This window comes from Rhinopithecus roxellana, chromosome 12, assembly GCF_007565055.1.
Source record: "Rhinopithecus roxellana isolate Shanxi Qingling chromosome 12, ASM756505v1, whole genome shotgun sequence".
Taxonomy (NCBI): Eukaryota; Metazoa; Chordata; class Mammalia; order Primates; family Cercopithecidae; genus Rhinopithecus; species Rhinopithecus roxellana.
Window position 1 is genome coordinate 8,814,761 of NC_044560.1, and position 21,803 is coordinate 8,836,563.

Here is a 21,803-nt window from a genome sequence, read left to right on the forward strand (position 1 = left end):
GCCACTGCACTCCAGCCTGGCCGACAGAGTGAGACCCTGTCTCAAAAAAGAAAAAAGGAAGGTGGTATTTCTCACCAGTCAAATGAGCAAAGAGCAGTTTTTAAAATTTCACAGCTGTGAAGGAGATGATAAAAATGGGTGCTCAAAGACATTGCTGGTGGAAGTATGCACTGGTATAAACTTTCTGGAGGGCAACTGGACAACACATATCAAAAACTTGAAAAAAATACATCCCCTTTGCCCCAGGAATTCCATTTCTGGAATTTTAATCTTAAGAAAACAACCGTAAATGCAGATGATATGTAGTAAATAAAGGCACTATGCTGTATTTATAATATGAAATTGGAAACAACCTGGAGATTTCCAACATCAGGAAATTAGTTATAAACCACACTCATCCAACTGAAAACCATGGGGCCATAAAAAATGATTCCCGAGAAAAGTATGTCATAACTTTCAAAAATAAGTTCTTACCCAGAAGAATTTATGGCTAAGAGAATTTATGGCTAAGTGGTGGTGCATGCCTATAATCCCAGGCACTTTGGGAGCTGACATAGGAGGATCACTTGAGCTCAGGAGCTCCAGATCAGCCTGGGCAACATAGCAAGATCCCATCTCAATAATTTTAAAAAATAAAAATAAAAAAGAGACAGTTCGGTTTGGATATTATAAATAAAGAAAAAGGAAAATAAATGCTTATACAATGAACCAAAATTTTTAATGCATAGAAGATGGACTTGATAACATGTCATGAGGTCCCAACTAAGAAACAAAACAAAAAACAAATACTGCACAGGAAAAAAAAAAAAATGAAGGAGGCCGGGTGCCTGTAATCCCAGCACTTTGGGACGCTGAGGTGGGCAGATCACTTGAAGCCAGGAGTTCGAGACCAGCCTGGCCAACATGGTGAAACCCCATCTCTACTAAAAATACAAAAATTAGCCAGGCATGGTGGGGGGTTGCCTGCAATTTCCAGCAACTTGGGAGGCTGAGGTGTGAGCCACTGCGCCTGGCTGACAATTCAAATTTAGTATCTTATGATTCTGAAGGCCAGATATTCTAAAATCACAGTGTTAGCAAGGAGAGAATCTGTTTTCTTGCTTTTCCCAGCCTGCTTTCCTTGGCTTGTGGCCTCTCCCTCCAATTACTCCAGCCTCTGCTCCCGTGGTCACATCTCCTACTCTGACTTAGATCCTCCTGTCTTCCTCTTACAAAGACCTTGTGATTGTATTAGGCCTATCTGGAAAGCCCAGGATCGTCTCCCCATCCCAAGATGCTTAATGTAATCACACCTGCAAAGTCCCTTTTGCCATGTAGGGTAACATATTCACAGTTGCCAGGGATTCGGATGTGAACATCTTTAGGGGCCATTATTCTACCACTTAACTCTTGACCTGGCTCAACCATCACCTCCTCTCTGAACCCTCTCTGCATCATTCCTTCCTTTGGGGGTCTCTGATCACTTATACAGGCCTCTCTCTCAGTGTCTTCCCCATTTGATTGTACTCATCATATCTTTAGACTAGACTGTAAGCTTAGTCATCTGTTTTTCCAACCCCTGTACCTACCTGGGGTGTGACACTTAGTAAGAACTCAAAAAATGTTCACACAGTGAATGAACCAATGAATAAACTCTTCTGATTTTTAGGTCAAATTCTCTGTGACTCAAGTACTATGACAGACTTCCAAACTGAATCTTTTTGACAGAGAAAGTCACAAGGACCTGGCATTCAGCTACTCCGCACTCACCTTCCCCTGTGCCCTGGCCCTGTGAAGACACGAATTGTCTAAAACGCTAATTCCCCAGTCCAGCTGCCTATCAGCATGACCTGAGAAGCTTGCCAAAAATAGGGTTTCCTGAGTTCTGATATAGGGGACCCTCCTTTCCCGTTTACCATGATGCAGTCCCTGAAGTCTTGAGGTTTGAGGTTTCAGCTTCTACAAAAGAAATCAGTTCCTTCCTTGACCCAGGGTCCCCAGAGTGGAACAGGGTCTCTCGGGGCTGCCCTGCTGTCTCCCGGGATGAGGAGCTGTCTACGTGCTGGAGACAGACACCACGTGCTGTGGCTTGGGGTTATTAGGTTCAGTAAACTTCACGGAAAAAAGGAGTTCCTTGCTTTCCCCATAGGAACAAAGACTACTGTGCCCACATGATAATCGGGTTGTAGAAACCAAGCTTTGGCTCTGATGATTAATTGGTGGCAATGATAAACAGTTGCTAATACATACTCCACAGGTCAAGGCTGCAGTGATTCACCTTCTAGCATGCAGGCTGCCGGGTACACGTGTGATTAACACTTCTGTGGTAATCTCAGGCACGGGCTTTGTATCTTAGCCTTGTGCACAGGTCATTTCAAGGAGCTGGTGGCTGGGATGCTGGTCTTGGAGTCAGGGTTTGTAGTTCAAGGCATGTTCCTTCTGGAAGCTCTAGGAGCAAATCTCCTCATCTAGAAGGCAGTAGGGAGGGGCAGAGTCCTGGGCTAACCAGGATACTGGCATTCTCTGGCCCAGGCTCTACTGCCAACTTGCCAGGGGGCCAACTTGCTCCTTGAGAGCCAGTCCCAATAAAAGGTGCCCCATAGGCCAGGTGCAGTGGCTCACGCCTGTGCCTAGAATTCCAGCACTTTGGGAGGCCGAGGCGGGCCAATCACTTGAGGTCAGGAGTTCAAGACCAGCATGGCCAACATGGTGAAACCCCTTCTCGACTAAAAAATGCAAAAATTAGCCGGGTGTGGTGGCGCACATTTGTAATCCCAGCTACTCAGGAGGCTGAGGCAGGAGAATTGCTTGAACCTGGGAGGCAGAGGTTGCAGTGAGCCAAGATCATGCCACTGTACTCCAGCCTGGGCAACAGAGGGAGACTCCGTCTCAAAAATAAATAAAATAAAATAAAATAATAATAATAATAGTAATAATAATAGTAATAATAATAATAAAGTGCTCTATCCACCCTGGGGCTCAGACCACAAGCCTGGGTGGGCATTGTTCTTAGTTCTTCTTGTTTCCCTGTCCCGACATCCACCCCACCAGCTGATGCTGACTGCTGCACCTGGAAAACATATCCTGAGTCTGACCACTTCACTCCATCTCCACTGCCACCGCCACAGCCATCGCTCTCCAACCACCAGCCACCTCACCACTTTCTTATCTTTCACTCTTGCCTCTGCACTCCATTTGCCAAACGGCAGCCACTGAGCTTCTTTAAAGTTATCGATCCGGTTGTGTTCTCTCCCTGGCTTACAGCTCTCTGACCGCTCCCCAGTGCACTTAGAATAAAGTCCACATTTCTTTCCATGGTCTGCAAGACTGCACATTATCAAACCCCTTCCTGCCACCCTCTCCCACCTCACCTTCTACCCGGCCCTGCTTCAGGCACCAGCAGCTCAAGAAGCCAAGCTCATGGCTGCCTTGGGGCCTTTGTACTTGCTGTTTCTGATATCTGGGAAGCTCCTGCCCCAGATCTCTGCTTGACTGCCCTTTCCCATCAGTCAGGTCTCCACTTAAATATCACCACCTTAGAGGAGCCAGCGGCTCCTGAATTAGAACAGCTCAGCCCCTAGTCACCCCATCTCCATTACTCCATTTCCCTGTATAGGTTTATTGTCTGCCTTTCCTCATCAGAATGCCTGTCCCACAAGGGCAGGGACCTTTGCTTTGTTCCTTGCTGTTCTCCCACTGCCTGGGACAATGCCTGGCAGTTAGTAGGTGCACAGTTAAGATGTGTTGAGTCATTAGCTGACCAAGGTTCTCTCTTGCCTGCCAGGGTTCTTTGCTGTGGCCACCTGCCCCAGGCAGCACAAAAGACCTTTCCCTGCCTCCCACCTCCACCTGAGACTCCCTCTCCCTCCCTAGTACCCTCGGAGTCCTGCTCCCCCAGGGGACTAGAGGAGAGTGGATTGATGGGTTAAGGCCTCTCTCCTCCTCTCAGTGGGGTCTTCTCTTACAGTGGTGAGTTATTCTTAAATGTCATAGTCTTTTTTTTTTTTTCAAGAGATGGGGATCTTGCTATGTTGCCCAGGCTGGTCTCAAACTCCTAGCCTTAAGCAATCCTCCCACCTTGGCCTCCCAAGTAGCTGGGACTACAGGCACATGCCACAAATGTCAGAGGCTTGACCATGCCTGAAACACTCAGTTCCTTCCTCAAATTTCACCTTCTCGGAAAAGCCCTCCCTGACCCAGTCCACTGCTTCCTAGTCTTTTACCATGAGTTATTTCTTCTTATCTTTTTCTTTCTTTCTTTTCCTTTTTTTTTTTTTTTTGAGACAGGGTCTCACTGTCACCCAGGCTGGAGTGCAGTGGTATGATCTTGGCTCACTGCAGCCTCAACCTCCTGGGCTCAAGTGATCCCCCACCTCAGCCTCCTGAGTAGTTGGGACTACAGGCATGTGCTTCCATGCTCAGATAATTTATACATATCTCTCTCCAGCAATCCAACCACATTTGCCTCCCAAAGTGGGTGGTGGTATTAAAGGCATGAGCCACCGTGACCAGCCATTTCTTCTTATCACCATTTAAAACAACTATATATATATATTTTATTTGCCTACTTGTTTATTTTGTCTCCTCTTCTTATAGAATATAAAATATAAGCTCCAAATCCACTGTGCATCCCTAGTACCTCGGCCCATGCCAAAAACAAAGCAGAGGTTTAATAATCTTTGTATGCAGGAAGAATGGAATATTTGTAGAAATGAATGAATGACTGAGCTACTGGAACTCTGTTGGGAAAGATCCAAATGCGGGGGACAGTTCTGCTGAATGAGATGTATATCCCCTTTCGGCAGAAACATCCTATGATCAATAATCCTATTAATCTGGAAGCTTCATTTATCACCTACTCATCCAGATCACATTCTGCACTATACTTTCTGCATGTAGTGGCTTATTGAATCCTTATGAGCCTCTGAAGTGGCAGGTACTATAGAAAGTCCATCTTCTCAAAAAGGAAAGTGAGGTGCAGACAGCTTAGGCCAGGGGCCCAGGTTCACCCAGCCAATGAATAGTAAAGTAGCAGCCTGGCTGCAGAGGCTATGCACCTGACCGCCACCCCTTCCCTGCACCATGACATGGGAAGCAGGGCCACGAGCTAGCAGAACACTGTCTTCCAGTCACACACCTCTCTCCCAAGCCTGCCCATGCTTCCAGCCTGAGCTCCTTCCTCACAGCCTCCTTCTAAATCTGGGTTAGCCCATGATCAGTGGGTGCTGCGACATCCCCCTGTTGCTCCTGAGAGCTGTGCAGATTCCAGTCCAGTGCCCAGGCCCAGACTTTTGGACCCTGCCAGAAGGACCAAAGGAGTTGGTCTCTGGAGGTCCTTTCCAGCTCAGAGATCTGAGGGTCAGCTTCAGGGTACCTGTTCCTCCTCACAAGGAGAGACCTTCAAAGCCCAAGGCCAAATGGACTTGAAACAGCCCAACAGCAACATGGCCATGTGGAGACTTGAGAGTCACAGCGGGACAGTGGTTCTTAGAGTTTAGGGAACATCAAGGTCCCAGAGAGCTTGTGGAATTTCAGCTTCCTCAGTCCCACATGCAGGAGATCTGGGGTGGGGCTTAGGAATCTGAACTTTTAACAACACTCTCCACTCCCAGTGATTCTGAAACAGGTGATTCCTACCCCAGGAAACAGAGCAATGGGCTCCCCTCTTGGAAATGAGCTCCTCCCAGTCTGAGATGGTCTGGATGTGCTCACACCAGGAGGCAGAGCGTAATGCTCCTCCCACCACCTCTGCAGGGAAGGGAACCCAGCATCCCTGGCCTGCTCCTAAGCAGCAGGCATCATGGCAGGAGCTTGCATTTGTGATTGCTGATCCTCCCAATGGTCCTAGGAGGTTGTCACTATGATGCTGCGTTTTGCAAATGAGGAAAGAACAGGTGTAGAGTGGATAAGAAACTTTCTCAAAGCCATACAGTTTAGAGAGTGCTGGAGCTTGGATTATAATCCAAATTATCTGATGCCAACATTTCTGCTCATTCCACTATGACTGCCTTTTAAAGGCAAATCTCTTAGTCTTGAGGGAGTTTGGTGTCTTAGGACAATCCCGTTTGGCCAGCTGGGAATCCCTACAGTCTATGCATATGGGGTATACATACAATCTCAAGGGCAGCCCTAGGTCACGGGCCACAGGCACACCTAAAAGTTACATATCACGGGATAACAGTTCTTTGGAAAGATGGGGGATCGGGAAGGGTGACCCAGAGATCTCGGCTCTGCCACCAGACGGCAGAAGTGTGCCAGCCACCCAGAACTGCGGGATTAGCCCTGGTGCCCATCCCAGACACACAACCACATACTGTGGGAGCCCCTGGAGCCAACTGGTCCCCTTGTTTCAGCAAGGGGCATGTTCAGAGTCAGGCTGTGTGTTCACGACGGGACTCCTTCGCCCACCAGCATTTCTCAATACAAAAGCAGCTGCGTTTCATACTTCATTATCTAACACTCTCATGCATCAAAGGATAGCAGCACGCCGGGAACTTGGCCTTAAATGCCAGTTGCACCCACAAGTTGTGATAACAATCCTGACCTTCCCCACATTTCCAAATCCCCCAAATCAGGAGCAGGGGGCAGGACAGCCTCCTGTTGTAAGGCGTTGAACCAGCCTGTTCCCAGTAATGGCTCCATCTCTGAGCGTGGGTCGGGGTTGACCTGGTACCTGCTGGGAGAGCCCACACCTTTGGGAAGAGATCCTGGTCAATCCCCGTCCTTTGGGGGCTGCCCTCCAGACCAAAGCGAAGGAACCCAGAGGCAGAAACTTCAGCCTTTGTCAAAAAGACCTGGGTTTAAATCTTGATCTGAGTTCCTACTAGCTGGATGGCTTCAGAAAGTCTCTTAACTTCTCTGAGCCTCAGTTTCTTCATCTGCAAAAGGGGAATAAGAATATCTTTTTTTTTTTTTTTTTTTGAGATGGAATTTTACTTTCTCACCCAGGCTGGAATGCAGTGGCACGATCTTGGCTCACTGCAATCTCCGTCTCCAGGGTTCAAGTGATTCTTGTGCCTCAGCCTCTCGAGTAGCTGGGATCACAGGCACCCACCACCATGCCTGGTTAATGTTTATATTTTTAGTAGTGATGGGGTTTCACCATGTTGCCCAGGCTGGTCTCGAACTCCCGACTTCAAGTGATTTGCCTGCCTCGTCCTCCCAAGTGCTGGGATTGTTACAGGCCAAGAATATCTTTTTGATCGGGCTTTTGTTGAGGGGCAATAAGAAGATGGATGTGGTGAGCTTGGCTGGCACCTGGGACACAGTAAGTGCCTGATACAGGGTGGCTGATATTACTTTATGGGAAATTGTCATGTTTCCTCCATCCTGTACCTGTTAAGAAGCCACTCTCTGAGTCAGGGTGCCAGGGTGAGGCTGTGAGCTGCCTGCTGCTGTGCCAGGGCAGGGGTCCCTTGTCCCTCTTCCCCCTGGGTCCGAGGACACACCTCACAGGTCACACTCATACTGCTTACCCTACCCACCACACTACTATCCCTTGATTTACCAACTTTTTAAATTATATACTTTTTCTAGAATATTTATTACGTAGCCCCATTTTTACCCTAAATGAATTATTTTCCATATAAAGAAGAAACTACACAGTATTCCAGTCCCATACACCCTGTCCATTGCTGAGTAATGGGTTTAAGCCCTGTTGTGTGCCCAGGGTCCCCACTTTGAGAGGCTGAGCCTGGCTGAAAAGCCCTCATGGGCTCAAGACTCAGGACGTCTTGGGGATGACTCCTGCCTTTTGTCCTCATGGCTTAGGATGATTAAGGCCATTAAGACGGCGACAAGCTTACTTCAAGACCAGTGGTCTTGAAGCAAGGGGGAGAGAGAAGGGGTTGCTTCTGAGACCCTTCCATCTCCACCTTCTCGGATGCAGGATCAGTAAGAGCAGCAGCTCCTCTGGTTCCGGCTGCATGGGTGCCCGCCCTTCATTCAGGCCTCATCCAACCCTCTTAAAGTCAGCTGCAGGGGTGAGGGCTCCACTAATCTCCATGTGGGAGGAAGAACAGCAGGTAAGAGGTGGACTCAAGAGCCCGAGGCCTGGCTGGAATCCTAACTCCTCACTTTCCAGCTTGGGCAGGCATTTTATTCTCTGTGCTGCAGTTTCCTCTGCTGTAAAATGGGAACAGTAACAGCATCTACCTCCAAAGGCCATTATGGGGTTTCAATGAATGGGTTCCTATAAAGAAAGCACTTAGCTCAGAGCCAGGCATACAGCAGGCACTCAATGAGCATCTGCTATTAGAGTTATTCTCAGTGCCTCACACAGGGCCGGGCACACACAGCAGGTGTCGGTTCTTATTTGTGGAACAGATGGACCAAGTTGTTTGGATATGGATTATAAACTGTATGAATCTCAGGGATGTTGGGCCGGGCGCAGTGGCTCACGCCTGTAATCCCAGCACTTTGGGAGGCTGGGGCGGGCAGATCACCTGAAGTCGGGAGTTTGAGACCAGTCTGACCAACATGGAAAAACCCTGTCTCTACTAACAATATACAAAAATTAGCCGGGCGTGGTGGCACATGCCTGCAATCCCGGCTACTCGGGAGGCTAAGGCAAGAGAATTGCTTGAACCTGGGAGGCGGAGGTTGTGGTGAGCCAAGATTGTGCCATTGCACTCCAGCCTGGGCAACAAGAGTGAAACTCCATCTAAAAAAATATAAAAATAAAAAATAATTTGAAAAAAGGATGTTGATGGAGAACCCAGCAGCCAGGTGACAATATTTGCATTTTACCACAACCCAAGACTAACATGTCAAGCCTTTCTCATTCAGCAGGGAGGCAGGGTTTGCAATCCAGTAATAAACACCAGGCCAGAAAGCAGAGCCACGTCTGCGGTAGAGAGTGCCGTGGCTCAAATGCGTGTGCCTCCTGCAGTTCCAGGGCCTAGAGGTGACCTCCCTTTGAATTCAGAGATCAGAGGGCAAAAATCATGATGCGGTTTAAGTCTACCAGGGACCAACACCGAGTTCACGGTGAGATTCACTTGGCCTTAAATGGGGTTTTGAAACTTACTTTGCAATGTGATCCTGGGCTACTCACTTAACCTGCGGAACCTTCATTTTCCCCCTGTAAGAGCAGGTTAACAGTACTGGCCTCAGCAGCAGATCTGATGATCATATACTCTGCAATAACTCAGAATCTATGTAAGCAGCCTAGAAGAGCAACTAGAAGAACTTAGGAAGATTACTAAATGCAAGTAAACCAGCCCCACCTGAGATGGCCATATTTTCAGTTTTGCCTCCTAGAGGACATTGGCAATGTCTGGAGACATTTTTGGTTATCACAGCTTAGGAATGTCTACTGGCACCTAGTAGGCCAGGGATGCAGCTAAGCACCCCACGGCACACAGGATAGCCCCCCACAACAGAATGATCCAGCCTCAAACGTCAATTGTGTGGAGGTTGAGAGTTATTAGCTCAGATTTAGTTTAACTTTCATCACGTAAAAGACTTATTTTTTCGGTTGTGTGGGCAAAGTGCTTCGTGGGTTGCTACTAGATGAGGAGAAGGAAATGATTAGCACACACAAAAAATTCCACCCAGCTGCCAATATGGCATCGTTCGGTGACTAAGATCCCAAAACTCTCAGTAAAGGTCAGCCTTCCAGGAAGTTCTGAGAAATGCAGCTTTTCATGCTGATTTCCTGGGCTAACTCCGTGACTAATCAGTCTGTCTCACACCCAGGGAGAAATCCTGTAACACAGAAAGCCTCCTCTTCTGCCCCCATCAATCTCTGTAGAAGGAAGACATTCAGCAAACCACGCTGCTTGGCATCTAAGCTCATTCTCCAAAGAAGAGTCGCCCCACTCATCCTTCTATCACTCCCTCCCTCCTTCCCTCCATCCAACAAGTACTGAGTGCCCACCACGCATCTGTCAGAAGACATTCAGCAAACCACACCGCTCAGCACCCAAGCTCATTCTCCAAAGAAAGGTCGCCCACTCATCCTTCTATGGCACCTTCCCTTCTTCCCTCCATCCAACAAATACTAAGTGCCCATCATGTGTCCATCCATGTTGCACTTGCTGGGATGCAACGGTAAACAGGCCCAACAAGGGCACTGCCCTCATGGAGCTCATGGGGAAGGACCTGGACAACTGGCCCATCCACGACACCAACCTTCTCCTTACAAGATCCTTGTAAGGATCTTGACATGATTTACGAGATCATGGTCTTAGAACCCAAGACAGTTTTTAAAAAATCGTGTTTTTATGGAACAGCTGGCTCTTGCCCCTTATTTGTACTTGAAATTGCAGTTCAGAGAGGTTAAGCGACTGATCAAGGTCACGCACAAGAGTCTCAGAGAAAGGATGAACATCCAGGTTCCCGGACTCCAGGGTTTTCCCATTTCACCATGGCCACCATCACCCCAGCAACACTCCCAGACTGTGCCCTGCCTACCAGCTCCATGCTGGGCACTCTACAAGGATTTGCTCATGTAATCCTCACCACCACCCTGTTAGGTAGAGACTACTGTTACTCCCTCGGACACCTGGGGAAACCAAGGCACAGAGACATTTAGTAACTTGCCAAGGTGGGGCTTGAATTGTAATATAATCAGCCCCCAAAATACTCCCCATTCTTGGTCCCTGGTCATTCATTAGAACAGATAAAGAGGTCAGACATGACAACTGTCAGCAAGCCACTCCCCTCTCTGGGCCTCAGTTTCCCCATCTACATAAGAGGGTGGTCTAGGTGATTTGAGGGTCTACCTGCCTCTGACCTCTGGGGACCTTTGGAGCCCTGGCACCTGCTCCCATTGGGTGCCAGTGTGCCACTAAAGCTGTTCCTCTTACCTGCTGGCACCTGGTAAGGCTATCGGATAAATCAAAGGTACCTCCTAGACATTATCAAAGCCTGGTATTATTTAGATATGAGCTATTAGAAATATTAGATATATTTCCGTGGGGATGCCTCAATTCCCTAATTCCTGAGGGTAAAATCTGCCAAGGTTTTGACTAACAGCAGTTGTTTTAGAGTGTCCAGCTCTGCCACTTACTAGCTTAGGCAATTACTTCACCTCTATGAGCCTCGGTTTACTCATCTGTAAAGTGGGAACGCCTACATTTAAAGGATGGCTGTGAGGATGAAATGAAACAGTGATCGACAAGAGCCAGGTGAGGTCACCAGCATTTAACTGGTGCTTAATAAATGGTGGTTATTCTAAATGGAAATGTTAAGGGCGATGCTGGTTTAGATGTTGCCTATAATGAGAACGTGCCTGGGTGGGCATGAAGCACCAGGCAATGATGTAAGACAGGCTGTTTGAAACCCACTCGATTCTTCTGCCAGAGCCAGCTCCAAGGTCACAAACAGCAAAGAAGAGTCAGTGGAGGTGTCTTAGGTGCCCAAGATGGTTTGGGGTTTGCAGGGGTGGGGTGTAGAAAGAGGTGGTGGGATGCATATGACTCTCTGGGTGAGGAAAGAGGGAAAGTCAGATTCCGGGGCCAAGGCTGCTTCTCTTTCTACCTGATGAAGAGGCAATGAGAGAAAGGAATGGCTGGCCCAGGAAGCTGGAGAACTGCTTCTGACTCCCAGTCTACCTCTACCGCTGTGTGTGCGCAAGGAAGCCCCTTCCCCTCTCTGGGCCTCAGTCTCTCCACCTGTGAAAATGAGAGGATCACCGGGTGTGGTGGCTCAGGCCTGTAATCTCAACACTTTGGGAGGCTGAGGTGGGCGGATCACTTGAGGTCAGGAATTCAAGATCAGCCTGGCCGACATGGTGAAACCCCATCTCTACGAAAAACACAACAATTAACCAGGTGTGATGGCACATGCCTATAATCCCAGCTACTCAGGAGGCTGAGACAGGAGAATTGCTTGAACCCAGGAGGCAGAGGTTGCAGTGGGCTAAGATCATGTCACCTGTACTCCAGCCTGGGAGATAAGAGCGAAACTTCATCTCAAAAAAAAAAAAAAAAAAAAAAAAGGATCATCCAAGTTGACTTTGATGTGTGAGATTCAGGTCTGCAAGATGGGGGCAACAGCCTTAACCACCTCACTGGAGGATGAGAGATGAAATGCCAGCGCAAGCCCTTAGCGCCATGCCTGCCACGCAGCCAGGACTTAGCACATGGCGGCTTTGCCATTACACTGATTCCAATATTAGATTCTATGTGCTGAGCTGCTGCCCTGATCTCCAGCAACCCGAGTCTCAGACCACTGTGCAATCCAGCCTTTCTCTCCAAGGGAGTCCAGGAGGATCAGATATTATTATTCTTCCCTCACTTCTATTAAAAAAATAAATAAAGTGACACAATCGCTCTGTGATGAAATCCATGACAACTCCTGAGACTGCCTGGCCCTGGAAATGTAAGCTCCAGGGGGTGCAGACAGAAAATGCCCCAAACTCAGAGTCCAGTGACCGAAGCAGTGTTCTCAGGCCAACCTTGCCACTCCCTTGGGGGCCACTTGGCTGTCTCTGCTAAATAAAGTATTACCGAAGGCCTCGCCTGCCTGAAAGCAGAGGCTGGCCGGGTCACCCATGGAGAGCCCTTTTAGCTCCACAATGTGGAATTAAAATGCTTTGGATACAGTAGGAACAAACACACTCTTTGGAGCCTTAGAGCAGCGCTCCTCCGAGTAGAAAGCACTTAGGAATTGCCTGGGTTCCGTGCAGATCCCAATCAGCGGGTCTGGGCAGGGGCTGAGACTCTATTTCTCACAAACCTCCCAGCAGTGCCGACGCTGCTGGGACCACGGACCACACTGAGAGTAGTAAGGGCTTAGAGGCTTTTTAAAAAATGGTAAAGAAGGCCGGGCGCGGTGGCTCAAGCCTGTAATCCCAGCACTTTGGGAGGCCGAGACGGGCGGATCACGAGGTCAGGAGATCGAGACCATCCTGGCTAATACGGTGAAACCCCGTCTCTACTAAAAATACAAAAACTAGCCGGGCGAAGTGGCGGGCGCCTGTAGTCCCAGCTACTCGGGAGGCTGAGGCAGGAGAATGGCGTAAACTCGGGAGGCGGAGCTTGCAGTGAGCTGAGATCTGGCCACTGCACTCCAGTCCGGGCGACAGAGCGAGACTCCGCCTCAAAAAAAAAAAAAAAAAAAAAAGGTAAAGAAAATGTATTATGCTCATAATAAGAATCCCCAAGGTAGGGTGACCCACGTGTCCTGCCACCCTGGCAGGCACTGACTGCACTAAATACACGTGCATGACCAAGCACGCATGAGAAAGCAGTTCATCCACCCTGCTGCTTGGGCTTGAGCAAGCCTCAGCACCCTACTCTTTTAGGGTTCCTGACTACCACCTGCCCTGAAAGGGTCACTGGAGACAAACGCCAGGATTCCTGAGACAGAGTCCCAGTCCCCTTGCAGCTGGCACCAGACCACCAGAATCTGAGGGCTGAGACGTCACTTCTGAGCTCTCTCTTCTATCCTCTGTACCTGGTCTGCAGCAGTTCTGCAACATGAAGAATGGTTCCGGGGGCAGCCCCTCACCCCTGCCCCTCTGCTCTCCTTGCTGAGGCCAGCCATCTGCATACCTGTCCAGGTGAAATCCATCCCACTCTCCCTCCTCAGGCTTCCAATTGGCCCAAAGCCCGCCTGCTGCACTGCTACCCTGCTGACCTTCCCCTGCGGCTCCTTCCCACTATGAAATTCTGCTCTTCCTCCTCCTCCTTCTACTAGGAGGGTTCCAGTGGGAAGCCAGGAAAAAGTTTCCCTATTACAGGGTTTGGAGGATGCTGGGGATTTCTTCTACGTTGTGTTTCCTCCCTGCTTGCTATCAGAATAAACATCAGAGGTCATAGCATCAAAGCTTCTCTACAGTTTAGAGAACAGAAGAAGCCACTTATGCAATAATAGGGGAGCCCTGGCAGAGAGGAGCTGGTGAGAAGAAGCTGGATGGGAGCTGTGGGGGTGGGAAGGGGCTCAGGAGGCTGCCCGCATAGTGACTTAATGCAGGCATCCTGGAGTGGTAGAGAGCAGTGGTCCCCAACCTTTTTGGCACCACGGACCAGTTTTGGGGAAGACAGTTTTACCATGGACCAGTGCAGGGGTCGGGGGGATGGTTCCGGGTTGATTCAAGCACATTACATTTATTGTGCGCTTTTTTTTTTTTTTTTTTTTTGAGACGGAGTCTTGCTGTGTCACCCAGGCTGGAGTGCAGTGGCGTGATCTCAGTTCACTGTAAGCTCTGCCTCCCGGGTTCACGCTATTCTCCTGCCTCAGCCTCCCGAGTACCTGGGACTACAGGCGCCCGCCACCAAGCCCGGCTAATTTTTTGTATTTTTAGTAGAGTCGGGGTTTCACCGTGTTAGCTAGGATGGTCTCGATCTCCGAACCTCGTGATCCGCCCACCTCGGCCTCCCAAAGTGCTGGGATTACAGGTATGAGCCACCGCGCCTGGCCTATCGTGCACTTTATTTCTATTATTATTACACTGTAATATATAATGAAATAATTATACAACTCACCAAAATATAGAATCAATGGGAGCCCTGAGCTTGTTTTCCTGCAACTAGACAGTCCTATTTGAGGGTGAGGGGAGACAGTGACACATCATAAGGTATTAGACTCTCATAAGGAGCATGCAACCTAGATCCCTTGCGTGCACAGTTCACAAGAGTTCGCGCTCCTGCGAGAATCTAATGCCACTGCTGATCTGAGAGGAGGTGGAGCTTAGGCAGTCATGCAAGCGATGGGGAGCGGCTGAAAATACAGATGAAGCTTCATTCGCTTGCCCACCTCTCACTTCCTGCTTTTGTGGCCCAGTTTCTAACAGGCCATGAACTGGTACCAGTCCGTGGCCTGGGGGCTTGGGGAATCCTGGTATAGAGGGCTGAATAGAGCACCGCACCCCCCACCACCACCACAAAAAAGATACATCTGTGTCCCAGAACCTATGTATGTGACCTTATTTGGAAAAAGAGTCTTTGCAGATATAATTAAGTTAAAAATCTCGAAATGAGATTACCCTACACAAGAGTCCTCATAAAAGACACACAGAGGAGAGGAAAAGGGGAAGGATGAGGCCATAGGAAGAAGAAGGCAAAGACTGAAGTGAGGCAGCCACAAGCCAAGGCACACCTGGAGTCAACAGAAACTGGAAGAGGCACAGTGGATTTTCCCCAGCAGCCTTCAGAGGGGGTGTGATCTGCTGATGCCTTGATTCCAGACTCCTTGGCTAGTGAAGCCAGTGAGAGGTGCTGCCACGTGGGGCCGGGTCCCCCATGGCCTTTTGACTTCAGGAAGGAAAGGAACCTGATGTCATTGGTGACCTGGTGAGCCCTTCATTCATGCCAGGACCGCGTGCTGCTTCTCAGAGTTTATTTCACTTATTCCTCGAAATAGGCCCACGGTTTTACCTCCTCAGTAACTCTCGAATCTGGCTCCTTCCCCTCTCCACCCAGGCCGCTGGTCTGAGCCACTGTGAGGCAAGAGATTCCTGTTGCTTTAAGCTGCCCAGTTTGTGGGAATTTGTTACAGCAGTCCTAAGAAGCCAACACAGGGAGTCCCGCACTGCCGTGTGCTGAGCAACCTTGGGTAAACTGCCTAACCTCTCTGAACTGACTTCCTGATCCATACGATGGGGCCATAAGATCTATTTCATTTATTCATTCAACAGATATTTACCAAGTACGTGTGATGTGCCAGGTGCTGGCTCAGGCCCTGGAAGTGAACAAAACCAGACACAGACCCTGCCCAAATGGTGCCTTGTGGTCTCGTGGGAAGCCAGTTACCAATCTAAGAATCACATAACTAGGGGCACAGCTGTGACCATGGTCCATGGGGTGCTGGGAGCGTGCAAGTCAGGAGACCTGGAAGGCTTCCACTGGGAGGTGATGACTGAGTGAAGGGACGAAGGAAAGGTCAAAAGTGAGTAGGCAAAGAGGGGCAAGAGGAGATTTCCAGCCAGAGGAAGGGTGTGTGCAAAGATGCTGCTGTACACAAAGCACACGTGCCCAGGGGTGCGTGCAAAGCTGCAAAGCACACGTGCTCAGGGGTCTGTGCAAACCCACAAAGCATACGTGCTAACGGAGCTGCTGGAGGCCGGTGTGGCAGGAGCCCCACTGCAGGGGGACTGAAAGCAGAAGTGAGGCTGGAACAGGACAAGGGCCAGCCCACTAGGGCCTGAGAGCCACACCAGAGGGGCTGATTTTTTCTCCTGAGTGCAGTTAGCAGGGAGGTGGCGCGGTCATGTGCGCCTTTGAAAAGAACACTCTAGCTGCAGAGTGGGGAGAAAACTGCTGGCCAGAGGGGTGGTAGGAAGGCCAGTGAGAAGACCCTGCTGTTATCCAGGAGGAGCGACAGTGGCTCAGACCAGCGGCCTGGGTGGAGAGGGGAAGGAGCCAGATTCGAGAGTTACTGAGGAGGTAAAACCGCGGGCCTGTTTCGAGGAATAAGTGAAATAAACTCTGAGAAGCAGCACGCGGTCCTGGCATGAATGAAGGGCTCACCAGCTCACCAATGACATCAGGTTCCTTTCCTTCCTGAAGTCAAAAGACCATGGGGGACCCGGCCCCAGGTGGCAGCACCTCTCACTGGCTTTGCTAGCCAAGGGTGAAGATGGGTACCCACCATTCACAGAGCTTAGAAAATCAACTTACCATCCTTGAGGGAGACGCTCAGAAGGTCCTAAGGGAGAAGACAACAGGCATCAGTGACAAAGCTGATATACGATCAGCCCGCTCATTTGACAAATATTGACTCTTACCAAGTGGCAGAATAAGACAGACAAAAAGCCACTGCCCTGGATTCCAGAGGTGAGCCAGATGATAAGCAGGCAAGCGAAGAAAGAAATACATGAGGACTTCAGGTAGTGAGATAAGGAGGGGAAGGGGCTATTTCCAATCCACGTACTTTCCCCACCAACAGTCTGTGTCACAAGCTTGTATCTGCTTTAACTGCAGGCAGAGCTGGTGAGTGACATGCTCAAGGGCACACAGTGAAGCTTCTGCTTCTGAAAAGAGGCACCACGGCTTAGGAGAATGTGGGCTCTGAGTCAGACTACCAAGGTTCAAATCCTGGCTCCACCACTTATCAGCTGTGTGACCTTGGGAAAGTTACTTAACCTCTCTGTGTCTCAGTTTTCTCAACTACTATGAAATGGGGATGTCCCTGCTACTTACCTCATAAAGTCACTTTGAGAATTAGATGAGTTAGTTTTTGAAAATGTACCAGCACATAATAAGCATTGTATGAGCATAAAGTCAAGAGTAAATATTCAATAATGATAATTCAACATCAGCTATGATCATGATATGATATTATGATGACATATTTTATCTTCCAACTGCTCCGCCCCACTAGAAGTGATTTTTTTAGGCTAACATTGAAAGAAAATGATTTGTTCTACTGTCCCCAGCAGCCACCACCAGGCGTTGGGTGTACCTGAATGATCACCGTCGGGTCGTCCTTCAAGATGGGGTCCTTCAGTAAAATCTGAACAAACACATCTGCTCCTTCACCTCCCAGGCCACTCGCAAAAGCAGTCATGGTTGGCAAGACGGCTTCGGACAACTCCAGCCACTTCACCAGGCCTACCATGAACTCTGTGCAGAAGGAGCTGAAAGGCAGACATGGTCTTAGTTCCCCAGGATCCTCAGAGCTCAGTCTCCACTGCGAAGTATAGATTAGTTGTGGTCACGGATGTGGACGGCTGGCACGTGCACGACTTAGTGACTGTGATCCCTCAAATACAGAGGCAGTCAAAGACCTCATCTTGGGTGATGTAAATTTCTTTTTTGTTTTTGTTTTGAGATGGAGTTTCGCTCTTGTTGCCCAGGCTGGATGGAGTTTAGTGGCGCAATCTCAGCTCACCCCAACTTCCACCTCCCGGGTTCAAGCGATTCTCCTGCCTCAGCCTCCCGAGTAGCTGGAACTACAGAGGTCACTGTAGGGAGATTTATTTATTTGTTTTTCAGACAGGGTCTCGCTCTGTCACCCAGGCTGGAGTGCAATGGCGCAATCACGGCTCTCTGCAGCTTCAACCTCACAGGCTCAAGTGATTCTCCCACTTCAGCCTCCCGAGAAGCTGGGATTACAGACACACACCACCATGCTGGGCTAATTTTTTGCCTTTTTTTTTTTTTGAGATGGAGTTTTGCTCTTGTTGCCCAGGCTGGAGTGCAATGGCGCACTCTCAGCTCCCTGCAACCTCCGCCTTTCAGGTTCAAGCGATTCTCCTACCTCAGCCTCCCGAGTAGCTGGGATTACAGGCATGTGCCACCACACCCGGCTAATTTTGTATTTTTAGCAGAGACAGGATTTCACCATGTTGGCCAGGCTGGTCTTGAACTCCTGACCTCAGGTGATCCACCCACCTCAGCCTCCCAAAATGCTGTGATTACAAGCGCGAGCCACTGTGCCTGGCCCGGGTGATGTGGATTTTGGTTTCTTCTGTCACCAAAACTTTTACCAAAGAGGCTGATAAGCCACAGCAATGAGAACAATGGACGGTGACTGGTTGCATGACTTGGGCCTGGACTGTGCCAGGGGCTAAGGAATAAAGGTGACAAAACCCAGTATCTGAGGAAGTTCACAGCAGGGTGGACACTCAAGTAACCAAGTGACCCGAGTGCTGTGTGGTACCCTAGGACAGAAGTGGAGATCAGTTCAATGCAGCCCACAGAGGGAGCCTCGAATCCACCTGCAGAAGTGACGGCAGCCACCAGAAAAGGCTTCCCAGAGGAGGCCATCTGCTCTCCTGGACGCTGCCAAGGACACGCTTCTGGAAAACGCTGGCTGCTGTGGAAGTGGAAGAAGTGAAGGGAAGAACGCCCTCCACATGCACTGCCACCACCGGTCTCTGTCTATAGAGGGCATTTGAGTGCAGTCCTACAGGAGTCCCCAGGGGAGGAAGGGATAGTGCCCCTCTAGGGGAGAAGGAAGCCTTTGAGCTGAGACACAGAGGTGGGGAGCCCAGAGCATTTAGGGGGACTATGGCAGAGTCCACACCAGACTTCTGACACAGCCACCTCTGTGGAGCGGGAGTCAGCTGGGTGGCAGGTGGTCCAGGCAATGTGGGCCAGGAGAGTCACTTAGAAGGCGATTATACCACTCCCAGGAAAAGACTGACAACCAGAAACCAAGTCTGTCTCCAAAATCAGAGTCCCATCTTGCCTCAAACCACATTGCCTTGGGACTCCAACACTGGGTTCTGCCCTGTAGGGCAGAGGCTGTACTCAGGCCTCTCAGAAACATGCAGAGCTCCCAGGTGGTGGGGGCAATGTCAGGAGCCCCCTGCCCTTTCACCACGTGGCCCCGCTATCACATTCCTTAGAGTGGGGCCACGACCTTGACGGGAGTTGTGAGGAACTTGGGGGTAAATCCCAGGCTTGGCCAGACGCAGTGGCTCACGCCTGTAATCCCAATGCTTTGCGAAGTGGGGCCGGGTGGATCACCTGAGGTCAGGAGTTTCAGACCAGCCTGGCTAACATGGTGAAATCCCATCTCTACTGAAAGTACAAAAATTAGCTGGGCATGGTGGCATGTACCTGCAGTCCCTGCTATTCAGGAGGCTGAGGCACGAGAATCACTTGAACCCAGGGGCAGAGGTTGCAGTGAGTTGAGATCACACCACTGCACTCCAGCCTGGGTGACAGAGTGAGACTCTGTCTGAAAAATAAATAAAAATAAAAAAATAAAATAAGTATAAACAAAAATTAAAAAATAAAATAAGTATAAACAAAAGTTAAAAAATAAGTATAAATAAAAATAAAAAATAAGTACAAATAAAAATAAAAAAATAAAATAAGTATAAATAAAAATAAAAAAATAAGTATAAATAAAAATGAAAAAATAAAATAAGTCCTGGCCTCACCACTGGTCAGGTTCCTGAGAAGCTGCCCTGAAATGGAGATGATTAGGGCTCGCTTAGGATCAACACCTTGGGGAGGGAAGGGAGGAAGCGGGGCTGGGCAGAGGGAGCAGCTGAGCTGTGATACAGTCTCAGGGGAGGTCTCAGCAGCCCCTGCAGGGAGTTCTAAAGATGGGATGACCCTTCAGAACTGCCCCCAGTGGGGTGAGAGGGCCAGGCCTTTACAGCTGCGCATCAGCCAGTTACCGGATGCAGGTGCCCCAGGGAGGGGACAGAACCTCAGGCAAGGTGGCTCCCTTCAGCTGAGGCAGGCCCAAAAAGGTACAGACAGCTCAGGGCTGTGCTGGCAGCCTTGCCAGCAGCTGGGGGTGAACGTCCTTTATTTTTGAAGGGGAATCTTAGCAGACAGCATCTTGGGAAAGTGTAATGACCTCTCTGTGCCTCAGTATCCTTATCTGCAAAATGGGTTCAAGAGACCAACTTCACAAGGTTGGTTGAGGGTGAAGTGAGATGATAAATATAAAGTGCCCAAAATTGAGCCTGGCACGTAGTAGAGGCTCAACTAATGTTAGCTAGCATCCTTATTTTGATTTACAAGGTGGCAGAGGGAGGCGGTGGAGGATGGCGTTAAGAGTCTGACTCTGAAGTTCAACCACCTGGGGGAGTCCTGGTTCCCCTGGAAATTGGCTTTGTGTCCTCACTTTACCTCTCAGCTTCATTTCCCTCTGAGATAACGTGGATAATAACAGGACCTGCCTCATTAGGTGAGCTGGGTGGATTAAATGGCATGGTAACACTGTCTGGCACCAGTGAACCCTGCATAAATGTTAGCTACTGCTATCACAGTGATTATAATTTGCCCCACTGCAATTTACTGGGATTACCTTGGGGTGGTAACGAGGTACATATTTGGGGAGGGGATGGCTAAGTGAACTGAACATTACTTAGAGGCAAATGTATATACAGAAAGGGCTCAGGGCCAAGGGCTGCAGCATGGCCTGGCCCTGCTGTACATGAAGAAAGTTTTGGGATATAGAGAAGCATCTCTTAACAAGAGTGCAGGGGTAAAGAGCACAGACTGGTTCAAATCCCAGCTCTGCCACGAACTGTGTGGTCTTGGACAAGTAACTTCACCTCTCTGGGCCTTAGTTTCCTTATCTGTAAAACACGTGGAGATGATAAAACCTATTTCATAGCATTGTTGAAAGTATTAACTAAGTAAGTGTTTGTTATGTGCTTAGAACAATATCTGGCACCTACAAAGCACTAGATAGTAATGTGTTTCTTTCCATGGACAAATGAATTTGAAAAAATATATATGTAAAGTGCCAGCCCAGCAATTTACCAAATAACAAGTAGCATTTTAAATCGGCAGGGCCTTGATAATTTCTACTAATGTGTTTGTTGGTCTAGTGGAAATACAGGAAAATCAATAGCAACAATGACAGCAGATAACAATTGTAGGGCAACTGTCTGTCAGTACCTGTGCTGAGAGCTTCGTACACCTTGAGTTACTTAATTCTCACCATGACCCCATGAGGAAGGGAGGTACTAGTTAAGGGAGGTACTAGTTTACCCCACTCTAGAGATAAGGAATCCTAGATCCAGAAAGGTTAGGTGACAGCTCCAGATTCAAACCTACATCTCTGGGACCCCAGAGGCTATGCATACCCACTGCAGAGGTTACCCCACTCCAGTGGTTACGTCCCTGAGCACCCACCACGCACAGGTCACTCACTGAGCAAGGGCATCAAACATACCCTTTGATCCTACCCCATCTTACACGTGGCGCACCTGGGCTGCTGGGTTTTGTTTGTTTGTTTTTGAGACAGAGTTTCACTCTTGTTGCCCAGGCTGGAGTGCAATGGTGCGATCTTGGCTCACTGCATCCTCTGCCTCCCAGGTTCAAGCTATTCTCCTGCCTTAGCCTCCCAAGTAGCTGTGATTACAGATGTGCGCCACCATCCCTATCTAATTTTGTAATTTTAGTAGAGACGAGGTTTCACCACGAGGTTTCACCATGTTGGCCAGGCTGGTCTTGAAC

General features: G+C 49.1%; 1 protein-coding gene across 9 annotated transcripts in view; it reads right to left on the reverse strand.

The window, feature by feature from the left end:
• The window catches only part of TMCO4 (transmembrane and coiled-coil domains 4), a 126,115-nt gene that overhangs the window by 77,816 nt on the left and 26,496 nt on the right, over positions 1-21,803 (reverse strand). For all 9 annotated transcript variants that reach the window (XM_030942440.1, XM_030942437.1, XM_030942436.1 and 6 more), the window contains 2 exons: positions 17,332-17,506; positions 16,548-16,575 (listed from right to left, as the gene is read on the reverse strand). In XM_030942440.1, coding sequence (XP_030798300.1) covers positions 16,548-16,575; positions 17,332-17,506 — 203 coding nt within the window. The remainder of the gene's footprint in view (positions 1-16,547; positions 16,576-17,331; positions 17,507-21,803) is intronic.